This window comes from Hesperophylax consimilis, chromosome 23, assembly GCF_061612785.1.
Source record: "Hesperophylax consimilis isolate HC1 chromosome 23, BYU_Hcon_1.0, whole genome shotgun sequence".
Lineage (NCBI taxonomy): Eukaryota > Metazoa > Arthropoda > Insecta > Trichoptera > Limnephilidae > Hesperophylax > Hesperophylax consimilis.
Window position 1 is genome coordinate 17,854,230 of NC_142858.1, and position 14,443 is coordinate 17,868,672.

Genomic DNA, 14,443 nt, shown 5'->3' on the forward strand with positions numbered 1-14,443 from the left:
TCAGCACTTGTACAGTATGACAAAATAATGATTGGATGTTATTTTAAGGCATTTCACCATATTCAAACACTCGCTTGTACCTAGATTACATGAAATTAGTAATAGGTACGCAGATGTAGCGGATCTGTTTAACTGCCCAGAAGCTAGGTACATAAAGGCTTTAATATCTTATCTTTTAAATCATGACCAATAAAATGTAAGTCTAATCATACTTACGTAAAAAGTCAAATAAATATTTATATAAAATGAACTGCCTGGGGCAACTGAGGAAACTTGGGTCAATAATAATATTCAATACGGTGAACTAACAGCTTAATTGGCACTTACCTACTTTCAACCAAAACCTAAAAATAAATGCATACATTTTAGCTATTGTAATATATTATATCATGTATCTATACTATCATATATTTCAATCAATACTAATCTAACCTAGTCTACCTATAAGTTTTGCATGTACTTGTATCTCTAACTTTTTATATCCATCTAGAGTTTCTATTAATTGTATATTTTCTGATGTCACTGTTTATAATTTACTGTGTATGGTATATTTTATACCGTTGATATTAAAATAAATAAATATTGCGGTGACCTTCAAGTATTAGATTACATGCCTTTAAAAATATAAAATTAAGAAAACTAAAACATAAATACGACATGGATGCATAAAATGAATACAATATTTATATATTTTGCTTAGCAATTGATACTACGTATAAATTAGTTGATAAATTGTATAACAATAAAATTATATCCAACAAAGTGTTTTGTGAAATTAAATTTCTTTTCGAGATTTTGCGCTCTGCTTTTCTCGGAAATCTGCTCATTTAACCTGAGTGAAAGTGATTATTGCAGCTATCGCTAAAGTAGCGAAAATTGGTACCTCTTTGCCGGTGATGCGTATAACAACGAGAAACGCTATTCGTTCATCTGGTAAATCTCTGAACCGAATCTGTTTTAAACCTTGGAATTGATTCTGACATTGACCTCCAAATAACTTGTTGATTTGACCTCAATGGGTGTTCCTAAAAGTAGCTTTGTCCACGGACAAAACTTACTGATATTAAATATTGGTAATTTATTAAGAATCTCGTCAAATTATTCGCAATCCGGTTAAAAACGGGATTGCAGGCCACTAACGAATGATTTTATTTTATTATTATTTTTATTTAATAAAAGAAAGACAAACATTCCCGGGTTACAAATAACCTGAAATATTTGAAAAACTCCTAGTACCATCACAGTAAGTGGAAAATGTTGCTCGTGTTGTGATGGAGGACTTAGCCAGCCGAGGAATTGAACCCAAACGCGATGTCAACTCAGCCACCGGCCGGTTCAAGGTCGATAGCTTTCCTAATAAACTATCAGTAAAATACGAATGTATTATCGCGATGTCGGGACACGTGTTCATAAAAGTCCCAATAGTTTCGTATTTCGTCATTTATCTAGACAATCTCAGATGCATGAACATGAGTTCCGATGTATTAGGAATGTTTTAAAAGTTTGATAAGAAACGGCCTCCAATTCCGTTTTTAACACTATTTTAATAAATCAATAATTCTTAATTTTTCTCCCTTGGATAACATTTTTATTTTGCTGCAAAATAATTTTCTGTATACCCTTTAATTGTGAGTAGTTTTCATGAATTAGGTTACAACACGTCTTATAACTATTAGGTGGATATCGGTGACCTCCGGAAATGTGAGCTTGGGGGGTTATTGTATAACCTACCTATTGATACGAGATACGAATAAGAGGAAGGAAAAATCATTCAAATATTGGATGAGTGTTGTGATAGCATAAATAATCCTGTAGGTGAAAATGATATAACACACAGAGGTTTTTGAGGGTTATCACAGGTTCATATGACTCGTGATGGGATTAATGTGGGTGTGTGTTGTGATGTAAGCCTCTGTAAGAGTAATATATGTGATGGGTTGACACCCACACGTTGGTGTGTGTTGTTGATGTTGTTGATGTTGTTGATATGAACCACGGGTGTGTTGTAAATTAAACCTCCGTAATTAAGATATAACATCATGTGGCTGTGATGGGTTGTCACCCACCAGTTGGTGTTTGTTGTTGACATGAACCACATTTGTGTTGAGATATAAACCCCCGCATGGAAATGTTTTACCTGTTGAGTCGCAGCGGGTAGTTAAGGCGGTAGAATGTATGTCCGTTCACAGAAAGACTGTAATAGCTGGCTTTGTCGGTGTTGGACACCCACGAGTTGATTCCCTTCTGATGATCTCGACCTGAAAAAAGGTACAAATAGTAATTATTGCATCAAAAAGTGCTCCTATACAAAGGTATTGATAATAGTTAAATTGATTTACATGCGCTAGAATCTCCGACTTACACGGAAAAATGGGTATTTTGTGAGGCTGAAGGTAGTGGGAATTCACGCGGTTATTCAGTTCTGGTCACCAAACATGGCCAAAGCCATTTCAAGCAACATTTAGATTCTGAATGGTGGTCTTACACCAGAGCGACACTGAGAGTATTTTCCACTCTGCAACATGCCGCAAATACACTATATTATATTTCAAATTATTAGTTTGTGAAATAACACAAATTAATCGAATAAAATTTACTTTCTTACGCCCGGATTTGAACCCTCGACCTCCAGCTTGCTAGTCGAGAGCCTTACCAGTGACTGAAATAAATATTATAATAGTTGCGCATTGAATCCTGTAGTAACAACACCGTAATCAATATCTTACAGAGGTGAAAATGTGTTTTCAATTTCGACTCCATAATTATTGGTAGATAGTTGTTTCAATTAATTTTATACCATATACGTGTTAGTATATGCAAATGTCAAAATATGTAGCCTCCTTACAAAAGAAATCTTTCGAATTGCTGATAGTATAAAATGAGTTATAAATGATTATGTTCGTAATATTTCTTCCTACTAGAAAGTTTAATATGCTCATAGTGGAGAAAATAATAGTTATATATTACCTAATGATTTATTATGAATGGCTCATATCGATTCCATCACAAGCAACATGCAACGAGCACGTGTGCTGGTGATGCAATGGATATGGATTTTGCGTGTTTTACGTGGAGAATTATTAGCTTGAATTTCACTCTACTGATAACTGATAGGTACCGAAAACCTGTTCCGAGGAACTCCCACGCTGATATTATAAACCACAATTATGTTGCTTTTATGCCACGCAGTACTATTTTTTTTTTCAATTTTTGATATAGTCTTTTTATTAGGTGCACGGTTGTTTTTTTTTTTACATAACATTTTGACTGGAATCATTATTCTGTGACTTTAATTTCATATCAACAAAATTAATATGATTGTGGGCTAATCTGGTTTTGCAATGCAGTTAATACAGAATATAAAAATATTTTGCACGTTCATTCGTTTTATGAAAAACACACAATTTGGGCTATTTTACTTTCCGCTGTGTAATTCCATGTAGACAACTAATATTTATTTCTAATATGAATACTAGTAGTGTAATTTTCTGGAATATGTCAAGTTTACTAAAAACAATTTAATTTTTACCGAATATGAAAAAGAAAATAAAATATTTTTTTAAATAATAATAAATAATAATTTTTTAATAAAAAGCGGTAAAAATGTGAACATCATCGATATCGTCCCGAGAATTTAGAAAGTGAGAAAGGCTAATGAGAATATTTTGCAAAATCTACTTCGGCGCAATGGAGAAATATATATACTGCATTTAAAATTCCGTGTTAAACGCTGTTTTTTTTTTAAATAATTTTTTTTAGTAGGTACATTAATAGTTGTTTATTTAGAAACGAAAAGTAATTTTCCAATAAAATTGTTAGTATTTTGTGAAATTGAAACTTTTTTAGTGAAATATTGCATTTTAAATTTGATTGAATAATAAAGGGAATTCCACAAAATATAGTTGCAAACGATCATGAACATAAAATGCCAACTCATTTCATTAATTAGAGTGCCGCGCCACGCTTGATTGTCAACATATCGATTGGCTGGGAAAAGACTCTGAGCTTGGTGTTTTCCTGTGTATTATCTAAGTAGATTGTACATATTGGAGAGGTAGAACGTAGTTAACTGCATTATGTACAGGAAATGTAGCAGTTACCGCTATTTGACCTAGGTTTAGCTTTCTTTTTTCAGGGGCTGATTCAATGTAGGCTACGATAGTGATTTCTTTACTAGCTTTTAGAATGTCCACCTTAATGGAGCAAACAGAAATCGTACTAAAATATTTTTCCATTAAAAAAGGTGTTTCAATGTCAATGTCAATATTTTGTGCCGAAGGATTTTTCATTTATCCATTTTTTTCGTTTGTTATTTCTAGGAACTTGCACATGAAATTAAAAGTATTTATAAGTACAGTCTAGTATTTATAAGTACAGTCTAGTATTTATAAGTACAGTCTAGTATTTATAAGTACAGTCTAGTATTTATAAGTACCGTCTAGTATTTATAAGTACAGTCTAGTATTATAATACTTCACACTGATTTCACTTAACTAATTAAGAAATTATAAAAATGACACGAGTGAAAACAAGACACACAAGACACAAAGGCTGTCTTTGTAAACTCAAACCTAGAAACTTCCAGTATTTATTAGGATTTTACAAACTTTACTAATCACAATAATTCAAGTATTGTACTTTCTCGTTAGTATACATTATCTTCATATCGATCATTTTAAAGATGTTTGTGATGTAATCTATGTTGTGAAGGTCTTTGTATCTTAAAAAAATACATTTTGTGTCATAGATGAATGTTGAACTTTTCCATTGATTTTGAAATTGAATTTTCGCGATTTAGTTTTCGGGGATACATCGGGAACTAGTTGGGACTAGTTTCAGAACTAGTGCACATGACGTGTAGCAACGGGTAAATTGTTTAAAAGCTTTTATTCAAATTCCATTAATTTCCACGCTTCATTCAGAAGCACATTTGACACTTTAAAATGAACCGTGGTACAGACATTTTCTATTTGGTTTTCATTTTAACAACTTTTTTTTTTAATACAAGTTTATTGGAGGCCTATTTTATTTTACAATATATATGCATAAAGTTTTGAAATTCTAGACGATAAAACGAAACTATTTCAATTAATTTCGTTACAAGTTCTTTTTTGCTTTGGTTTAAGGTACAGTTGGATTCCATACAGTTGAAATCATCCCCCGAAGTTAGCGCTCTTAACCGTGTTTCAATCGCAGTCGAACAAATGTATTATTTTGCCATTCTCTACAATTTTGGAATGTGGACTTACCAACATATGAAAAGAGCGGATGGTCGCTGGAGTGATTATTGAACTTTGTCCACATGCAGAGTGTGAACTCCTTGAGGTCGGGCAGCTCCTCCTTGAACTGCAGGTACTGGTAGTACTGGTCCTGGTTGAAGGCCACTTTGTAGAGCGCACAACCGTCGCTGGGTGCGTGCACCGAGGAGGACAGCAGCTCGCCCCCCGACGCGGGGATGTGGTTCACCAAGCCCTGTTCGTAGCCGAAGTTCGGCAGACCGCCACCGCCGCTGCTTAACCTAAGCACACATTTACTATGTTTACACACGCATTAACATTTCAAAGGATCTAACCAATTAATAAATTTGGGGCGTCATTCTTAAAATGACCTGTCATTTAGTTTAAGAGTCTAAGAACATAAACTGACTAAAATCACATATTTTTAGATATAGTTATATTTTCAGAGAATTTACGAACAACGCGATTTAAAATGTAAGCCTGCAACTCTCATGAAATGTCGCGGTATGTTTGCATTGTAAAATAAGTTTTGACATCGGGGCTGTTCTCGGTTTCTGAATGGATTGAATTTATCCAAGGGAAACACGGCACACTGGCTGCACCACGTAAAAGTACATACGCTGCATTCAAAATGTCGGCATGGAATAACATGTTTGACTAATGATCTTGTTAGGGATATAATATAATTGTGTCGGAGCACATTCCATTCCTGGTTGAGATATTTCCATGCGAACATTGTTCATATTATTAGGTGATTCTCGTAGGTTCTGACTTGATGTCTGCAACAATAATACAGATCTGTAATAATGATCTTTACAATTAATACTAATATTTTGTTAAATATATAATTCATATTTTCAACTAATATCAATAGTTAGTTAAAATATCCATTCGTATTGAAGTGCTTATTTCGACCGAAAATTTAAATATGATTTTAACGATGTTACACCTTTAGTAAATTCGTTGATATATCTATAATATAACTATCGATTTTTCGCATATCCTTTTTAGAGTTATCTTCGATGTCATTTTTATTTTTTTAATAAAAATGAGTTCTCAACCAAACTAAAGATTGTTTGAATCCTGTACGTAGATGATTTCTGTATGACATTATGTAACTGGCACAGTGAAAATGCCATGAGAAAAAAAAGAATATTTTTGATCGTCGTTATGTTTCAAATGTTTATAATTATCATTTTGATTTCCGATTTTTGTATATGTATATGCTGTGAACCGCATACCGCTGCCAGATGAAATTCAATTAATTTTTCAAATGGCGACAATCAAAATGTGCGCCACCGGTAACTAATTTTGCTCTCAATATGGAGCAGAGCTGAATCAACGGCGACAAATAGAAAATATCGTCGAAGCGCTGAATTCAAAGGAAGATATGGAATTACGCATGCGAAGGGTGCACAAAGGCGGTCAGTCACGTATCGCCAATATTCCTGTGATAACAATTTTCAAAACATATTATAATTATCAATGCGTTGTTAACAATATCCTTTGATTCTCGACATGCACGGGTTTTGCATGTGAACTACAAATATTCACTGAAACCGTCATTGGCACATTGAAATATGAATAAAAACATAGTTAACTCTACCGTGGCAACGAAACTCACACCTTTGTATTTGTTATTTGCCAGTAATTTTTGGGTTTGATTAATTATTGGTCTTTTAGCGACATTCCAACACTACCAACTCTGCGTTTCTTTTGTAATGGAAAGTAGACGAGACAGAAACAGAAAGATTTATATCATTTAACGAGGAGGAAGGCCAAGGGTGATGGAAAGTATTTTAAATGCATTTTTCTTTGAAGACAAATTTTTTTACAGAATTTTGCAAATATTTTATATTACTTGACTAGGTGCTACATGGAGGTATTTTATTATTAAGAACATTATTACAACACCAAGCAAATGCTTATTCATACGTTTTCATTTAACATTAAACTAGTCGATACCTGCAACAACAGCTGATAACGATTTAAAATATTTTATTTTCGACCATCTTTTGATTCTTTCTAAATGACTTTATTTATTGTTAAACTTTTACTGAAATATAAAACAAGTTATTCGAAGCAGGAAAAGTCGGAAGAAATCTATTTCTGTTGAAATCTGACATATTCGCGTTTAGACGACTTCACAGTGACTATATAAGCGAATTTATCACGTCCACAGTCTTTCGAATAATTAAAGAAATGTTAAAAATTGTATATATCTGACATTGTCACTACATTTTTTTGATTTGTAGTTTCAAATTCAATTTCGTCAATGGAAATTTCCGAAAGGGATAAACAATAATATCTGAATTAACTAATTAATGATAAAAATAAGACTTTCTTTTCCCATATTTTTTTCCTAACAAGATTTTTTCCATACAATTCATCTTTTTACTTACCGTAAGAAGTTGAAATTTTTTTGAAAAGTTATTTATTTAATCTTAAAAATAAATTTATTTATCTAAAAAAAGAGTTAATGATATTTTTAACTTATACTATCATGTGAAATCACCTCCCTAAGGTGTGCACTTTATCCCGGGCACCTTGTATACAAAGCAATAATTACCCATAAAGTCTACGTCTGTTTTCGCAGTGATTGTACAATATTTGAAAACATAATAATACGTGTCTTGTATATGGGCAAAGATTAAACACTCCTTCGGATTATTATCGTTATTGGTGGAGAATGACCATCGATAGTAATTGAATCCGCATATTATTATGTATTTCGCCACTGAACCATATTATCACTGTGCCGTTATTGTGAAGAAAAATCAACAGATGGTCGTTGTTTGTTATTAGTCTTCTCTCATAGTAATATATAATATTGATTATTATAGCGGTTTCGCAATTTTCAACTCCGTTGCGATATTTAATCAAATTGGTTCTCGGAAATAACAATATCGTTTAAAATTATCATAGTCGAAACAGTCTCTTTGTGGCGGTGATTTATCGATTAATTTAATTATTTTATTTGCTTCGTCTCTTATCTATTTTTTGTTCCTCATCCCACCGCCTCGTTAACGTCATTGATACAGTGTCGGGTCGGAAGTGTCGAAAGGTAGAAGTTACAAGATGGTTCAAATTTTTATAATTGTTTTCTGGGTTTCTACCTACTGTATAATTATTAATTGCATAGTTACAAAAGTTTAAACAATCACACAAAAAAGTGTCGTAAATAACACTGATCTTGTCTTTTATCGAGAATTTTATTTCTTTAGTGTGGAACATGCATTATGGCGTACAATATTTTTTACAGTTAAATACTTTTATAAATATATATTTCAGTTAAATACATACATATATATACGTATATATTTATTTAAAACATTATAACAGACAAAATAACTGTTTTTTAGAACCAAAAGCTTAACTAAATAACTAGAACAATGTTTACAACTAAATAATAAGAAAAGGTTATATATTTAAAACATAATAACAGACAAAAAAAACTGTCCAAATTCATAATTCCAGGACTAACATTTCATCCAACATGTATAACAAAAACCCCTCTTATAACACAATTACACCATCAGAACTATAGCTGACCGACACTACAAAGTACCAAAACTACGTACTACGTCAGCTCAAAGACAATTCATCTACTAACATCTTCGAAAACCGAAACCCACCTCCATACCTTCAAAAACAAATAACGCTATGGATTCTTACGTCTACAATACATCTCAATCATAATTCCCTCATATTCTACAATCTAGTTATAACTATAACTACTTAAACACCTTTCAGACATGTCTCACTTTTCTTATTTAATGTAATTATATTATAAATCAAACAGAATTGTACCTATGACAAAAAATATTACGCATTATCAATCATATTAAGAATATAATCAATAAATTTAAACTGTGAATTTCATCCGCTATAACACATCGCGGGTGAAATAATACAAAAAATGTATTTACTGTTAAAAAAATGGTGGTTTAATTACTGTAAAAAAAATGTTTTTGCTTTGTTTTTGCGATTCAGAGAATCTTCCAAAATCACAAATTTTCATATTTTACTTAAGGGAGAGAAATACAAAATTATGCCATCGATAAGATATTGAATATGTTATTTTTTGCCAAGTTAAAATATCTTTGATAAATTAAGATTGAAACAATTTTTACAAATTCAGAAGAATGCGAATGAGAAAACTAAAGAGAATTAAATAGATAAGAATTGGGCTCCCAACCGCCTATTTTTTGTTTTATAATCATCACATCGTTCCAATAATAATTGGTAACCGGTACAGTGATGAGACAGAACGCCTTAAAATAATAGGTCAGGTTAGATGTGGGTTTTTCTTCTTCTTTCTTAAATGTTCTGTTTTGTCATAGACCGTTACACTTTGTGTTCCGTGAGAGATATTTATGTTACCTCGTGTCCAACGGCAAGCGTTGGAAGGAGTTGCCGTGGAAAGTGGCGAGGGAGTGCAACTGCGGTCGCGGGATGGGCTGCCACTCGTTGGCCGCGGTGTACCCTAGCGCGATGGCCAGCAGAAGCACGCGCGCCGCCAGCGACCTGTATCCTCGCTCCATGCTCCCTGTGTTCCTTTTTAAGGCTCCACGTCAGGACGTCCAAGCGTTCAAGCGGTCAAATGTCCAATCTAGGAAATCATATTAATAATTACATTAAATATTTATTCAATTTTTTCAATTTAATTAAAACATATATATTTGTAAAGCTTTTCACTATCAAAATGTCCATTGCCATGGCTAACTCACACGCGTAATGAAGGCATTCTGAGTCTGTTCTAAAGGTATTTCAATGGAGCCTGTTCTGACGAGCTAACAGCATTTATCTCGACGGATACGAGTGGAACACCCATTCACAGTAAATGTTTGCTTTATGAGAACCGATCGTTTCTTCGACTTGTTTTTATGTTAGTCTACCGGTGTCTGTTTTTCCTCCTTCATATAATCCGGGCCTACATTATCCCGTTTCACAAAGTTGCCCAATCGGGTGGCGATACAGTTCCCCTGTCTTTACACTGTAGAGACTGTCCGAAACGTTGGCTAAACAAAGGAGGTAGCGCAACACGGCATAATACCCCAAAAACAAATCACTATAAAAGAGATTTCCCACCATTGGCAAGTTAATTGTAGGTGTTGAGATATAAAATCAGCGTATGTTGTATGTGACGAAGATAACCACCGGAAACTGAATGCTCTCCATGATATGGGCTAAACTGGGCGATGAATTAGTTACTTCTCAAGGTAATCGTCTAGAAAAATCTTAGATTTTATGAATACGTTCATTAGAAATCATTAAAATAAACCCCATAGAAAGATCTATTTTGTAAGCCTGCCAGGTCAAATTCGTTAGTCGATTATGCCGGGCCACGCGCCGAGTATTTGTTTTTCAGATCTTCACTTATATCATTAATATTTCGACTTTATTTTGGGGTGTTGTCTCGTCTTAAAGCGTTAAATTAACTTTTCTTAAAATGTATAATGAACGAGCGTGTTGCAAAGTGCTGATATCTCTTTCGAACATTTATTTAGATAGTGTTAAAAATTAATATGATAAATACCGCTTCCCACTGCTTACTGCCCACCATTACAGCCCCGTTGCCACATCAAGCACTTTAGTAAAATAAGTCAAATAATTTAAAAAATAATTATAAGCAATAATTAGTCATCCGAAATACTAATACAAATTGAAAATATTTCCCGAGTAAAAATAAATGCCGCCAACGGGAATTGAACCCGTGCCTTCTGATGTCCGGTCAGGTGCTCTGTATCCACTGGCTTATTTCCAACCCGCCAAATGATTCAATATGTACTAGTACCTTAATCAACAATTACTGCTTATTATATTTTTTCACCTGTAAACAACCAACTTTATTTTTGTAGGACAACATTTATTTTTATTCGGGAGATATTTTCAATTTGTATTAGTATTTCCGATGACTAATTATTGCTTATAATTATTTGTTATCCTTTATGCTATGCATAAAACCTTGTCTTATAAACGTTAGTTTATCATTAAAAAAAAAATAATAATAATTTACTTTAAGTTTTGGTATATTATTTATATCGAATTCATTGTTTGTTGTTGATCTATTAGTGGGCTGAACACAAGATCATTTGTACAGAAGATCGTGACCATCCTTCAAACGGTTAGCACATCGAAACAAAACTAATCAGCTACGTTTTTTTAAGTATAGGCTGACGGCCTCCTTGGTTGAGTGGTTACGATTCTCGGCTATTAAACTCTCGACTGTTTTTTGTAAACCGCGTTATTCCAACCTTTTGTGAGATATAACAATATTTTGTACAGAAATATAGGCCTTAGTGTAAACATAAAGTTGTTGCCAAAAAGGGTGGAATAACGCCTTTGATAAAAACCCAGTCGATGTGTGGTATATTCAACTTTACCAACATCGCCAAATGCCGATCGGGTGAATCCATTGAATGGGGACCCAACACTTTCCCAACTATGGTAAAAGGAAATATTTTTTCGAGTGTGGTAATGTTTAAGACTGAGAAGCACGCCAGCAACACCCCATTTGTATCGTGTCGTATAGGTTTTGAAGCTGTTGCTAGAAATTTCACTCCAATTATAAGAAATAATGTAAAATTGCCTGTTAAAATAAATAATATTGCATTTCTCTCTATTTTCACACTGTTATAACTGCTATAACCAATCGTCTCGCCATTGTGAGATCCAATCTCCCCGCAGTTCCCACACCATTACTGTCTCGCGACAGCCGCAATTACCCACGGTATGAACCTTATTCATTTTATTGCTCGCTATAAATTACAAACTGCCAATCGGAAGTTTCCAATGCCTACATACTAATTGGCGTTAGTTAAAAAATTCTTTACAAGTGCCGCGAGAGCAATGGTTTTATTCATTTTATGACTACTATAAGTGATGCTAATTTAAAATATGTTTTCCAATTTATTTGTTGTGAGGTCTCCACAGATCATAAATTTAATTCTTGATATACATTTTTTAATTCTCAAATAAGTGTACAATGGTAATCCATCGGAAGGGTTTAGTAGTCTCACATATTTTTTTTACTATTTTTTTACCAATGTTACCTCTTTGAATGTTGCAAATATGTTCAGGTAAGTAGAAAAAAAAAGATTTTACAAAAAGATCACTACATAATATAGGGTGCGCCATAAGTTTTTGAACTTTTGAAAAGTAAAGAAAAGAAAACAAAAATTAGTCGGTTGAAAATGAATGCTTTAAATTGAAATAGACAAATGAGAAATTTATAAATTTATGAAACTCTTTTAGATTAATTCGCCTTTATTTGGGATATGGTGGCTGGTTTACCTAAGTATACCAGCCTTTCGAGATAACCCCCACTAAAAAATTCACGACCTCTTCGCTATTTCTGTTTGTCGGGGAACATAAATAACCGTCACCTGCGGTATAGTCACATTTGATGTATGGTAGGTTGCCCCATTCTAAAACCTGTTAAAATAAATCCAATTCAATTTTCGACGTAAAGTTAATCTGTCTATCGTTAAAGCAGCAGACAAGCCAGGACGGTCTCGTCCCTTCACATTTATGATTATTCTAAACACTGAATTAAATTGTGAAATCAACAACACGAAACATGAAACGGCCCCGAATAAATCACAGGAATCGTTAATTTGTAAAACTATTTTACTCCCCCATTCAATTCGCGGAGCGATATCAAAACTGCAATGTAATATCAAAAATTTCCAGGTAATATCAGTAGGAAGTATTGAGTTGTTAAAATCATTGACGCTAATTGTATAATGTAATCGATATGTTTGAACTTGATGAATCTGCTGATTATAATGGTTTATTGTACAGATGATGGAATTTATTGAATGACGGACAGTTCTATCACACTGATATTTCGCGATATGCGGAACTTTGTTTATTCATTGTGCGAATTTAGCGTCAGCCATTGTGGATTGTGGCCACCTTTTTAGTGTGTCCTATTGTTTTTACTCGCGCAGATGGAATATTTTAATACCCGTTTATGTAAACAACGTTTTCGCTCTGTGGCATCGTTACCAAACTTGCATCATATCAACCAACGGTTCTCAATGAAACCCCATTCATCACTTTTCCGGCATTTGGATAAGTTGCTTGCTTTCGAAAAAGTTTAGAAAAAATATGGCTGTAGGTATTAGTAGTAGCGGTTGTAGTAATAATTCACATTTTTAAATGTAATTAAAAAAAGCTCTTTAATAAATAAACACGTTAACACCTCAGCACAGTTTCTGCTTGTGAGGTATTCACGAAACATACAATATCACCCACACACAGTTTTACCTATATCAACCTGTGTTCTTTATTTTTTATACCTTTTTTCTGTACGTTTTTCTCTGTACTGCAATATAAACCGCTGTAATCATTTGTAAAATGTGTATTCAAGAATAGACATAAATAAATAAAATAGCATTTTCCTTCAATAAGTTTTTATACATAAATGCAGAGTTTGTTAAAATATGGTCTACTATATATTTATATGAAGAAAAAAAAGATTCTCATCGAACCAAAAAACACCGAAAAAAATTTACAAAATATATATGCATTAGAGTAGTTTTGAGCTTTTTTTCGACATACCTGGTAAATATTTTTAATAAAATATGATCATTCTAATTATAATATCAAACATTAACGGGCATATAGAATTATAAAGACAAATTGGACACGTTATTCGAAAACAGATTTACAGATTATACCAAATAAATGTAAAATGTAAACACCAAGTGTCAACCTGTCAGGCGATTAATTAATTCCCAGTAATTCCATTGACTGCATCAAAACGTAACAATATAGGTTTATAATAGTTACCGTTCGAACTAGCCTCGCTATTGTTCATGAAGTAAACCGCCTTATACGGAATCAATACGTTTTCAAAGTCCTCGTTAATTGAATTTGAGTAAATAATTATCGCATAAATTGTTGACACGTTCCACAAGGGTATGGGTTTAGAAATGATATATCATTCTTCTGTCACTCCATATTTTGTGCTTGTTGGGTCGCTTTCAAACTTGCGTAATGTCCATGACATCTTTGTATGAACAAAAAAGATTTTAATCCCTTCCTACAAATTATCTTTGTTCCATTTCGCGCATCTAATAGCGGCCGTCACGCTTGTCCTCCGTCTTAGAAAATGAAATATATTATCTACTTATTATTGCAGACGTTTTGTAACCGTGAATGTGGAACACGTGTTCAACTAAATGTGGTAAAAAAAT

The 14,443-nt window shown here is 33.2% G+C and overlaps 2 protein-coding genes across 16 annotated transcripts in view; one reads left to right on the forward strand and one right to left on the reverse strand.

The window, feature by feature from the left end:
* The window catches only part of LOC149412399 (coiled-coil domain-containing protein AGAP005037), a 408,813-nt gene that overhangs the window by 274,520 nt on the left and 119,850 nt on the right, over positions 1–14,443 (forward strand). The gene's annotated exons all lie outside the window — the stretch shown is intronic.
* b6 (pentraxin-related protein b6) overlaps positions 1–14,443 on the reverse strand; it is a 44,676-nt gene that overhangs the window by 12,796 nt on the left and 17,437 nt on the right. For both annotated transcript variants that reach the window (XM_089645797.1, XM_089645798.1), the window contains exons 2-4: positions 9,621–9,849; positions 5,250–5,518; positions 2,138–2,258 (exon numbers count right to left, since the gene is read on the reverse strand). In XM_089645797.1, coding sequence (XP_089501923.1) covers positions 2,138–2,258; positions 5,250–5,518; positions 9,621–9,781 — 551 coding nt within the window. In that variant the 5' untranslated portion in view covers positions 9,782–9,849. The remainder of the gene's footprint in view (positions 1–2,137; positions 2,259–5,249; positions 5,519–9,620; positions 9,850–14,443) is intronic.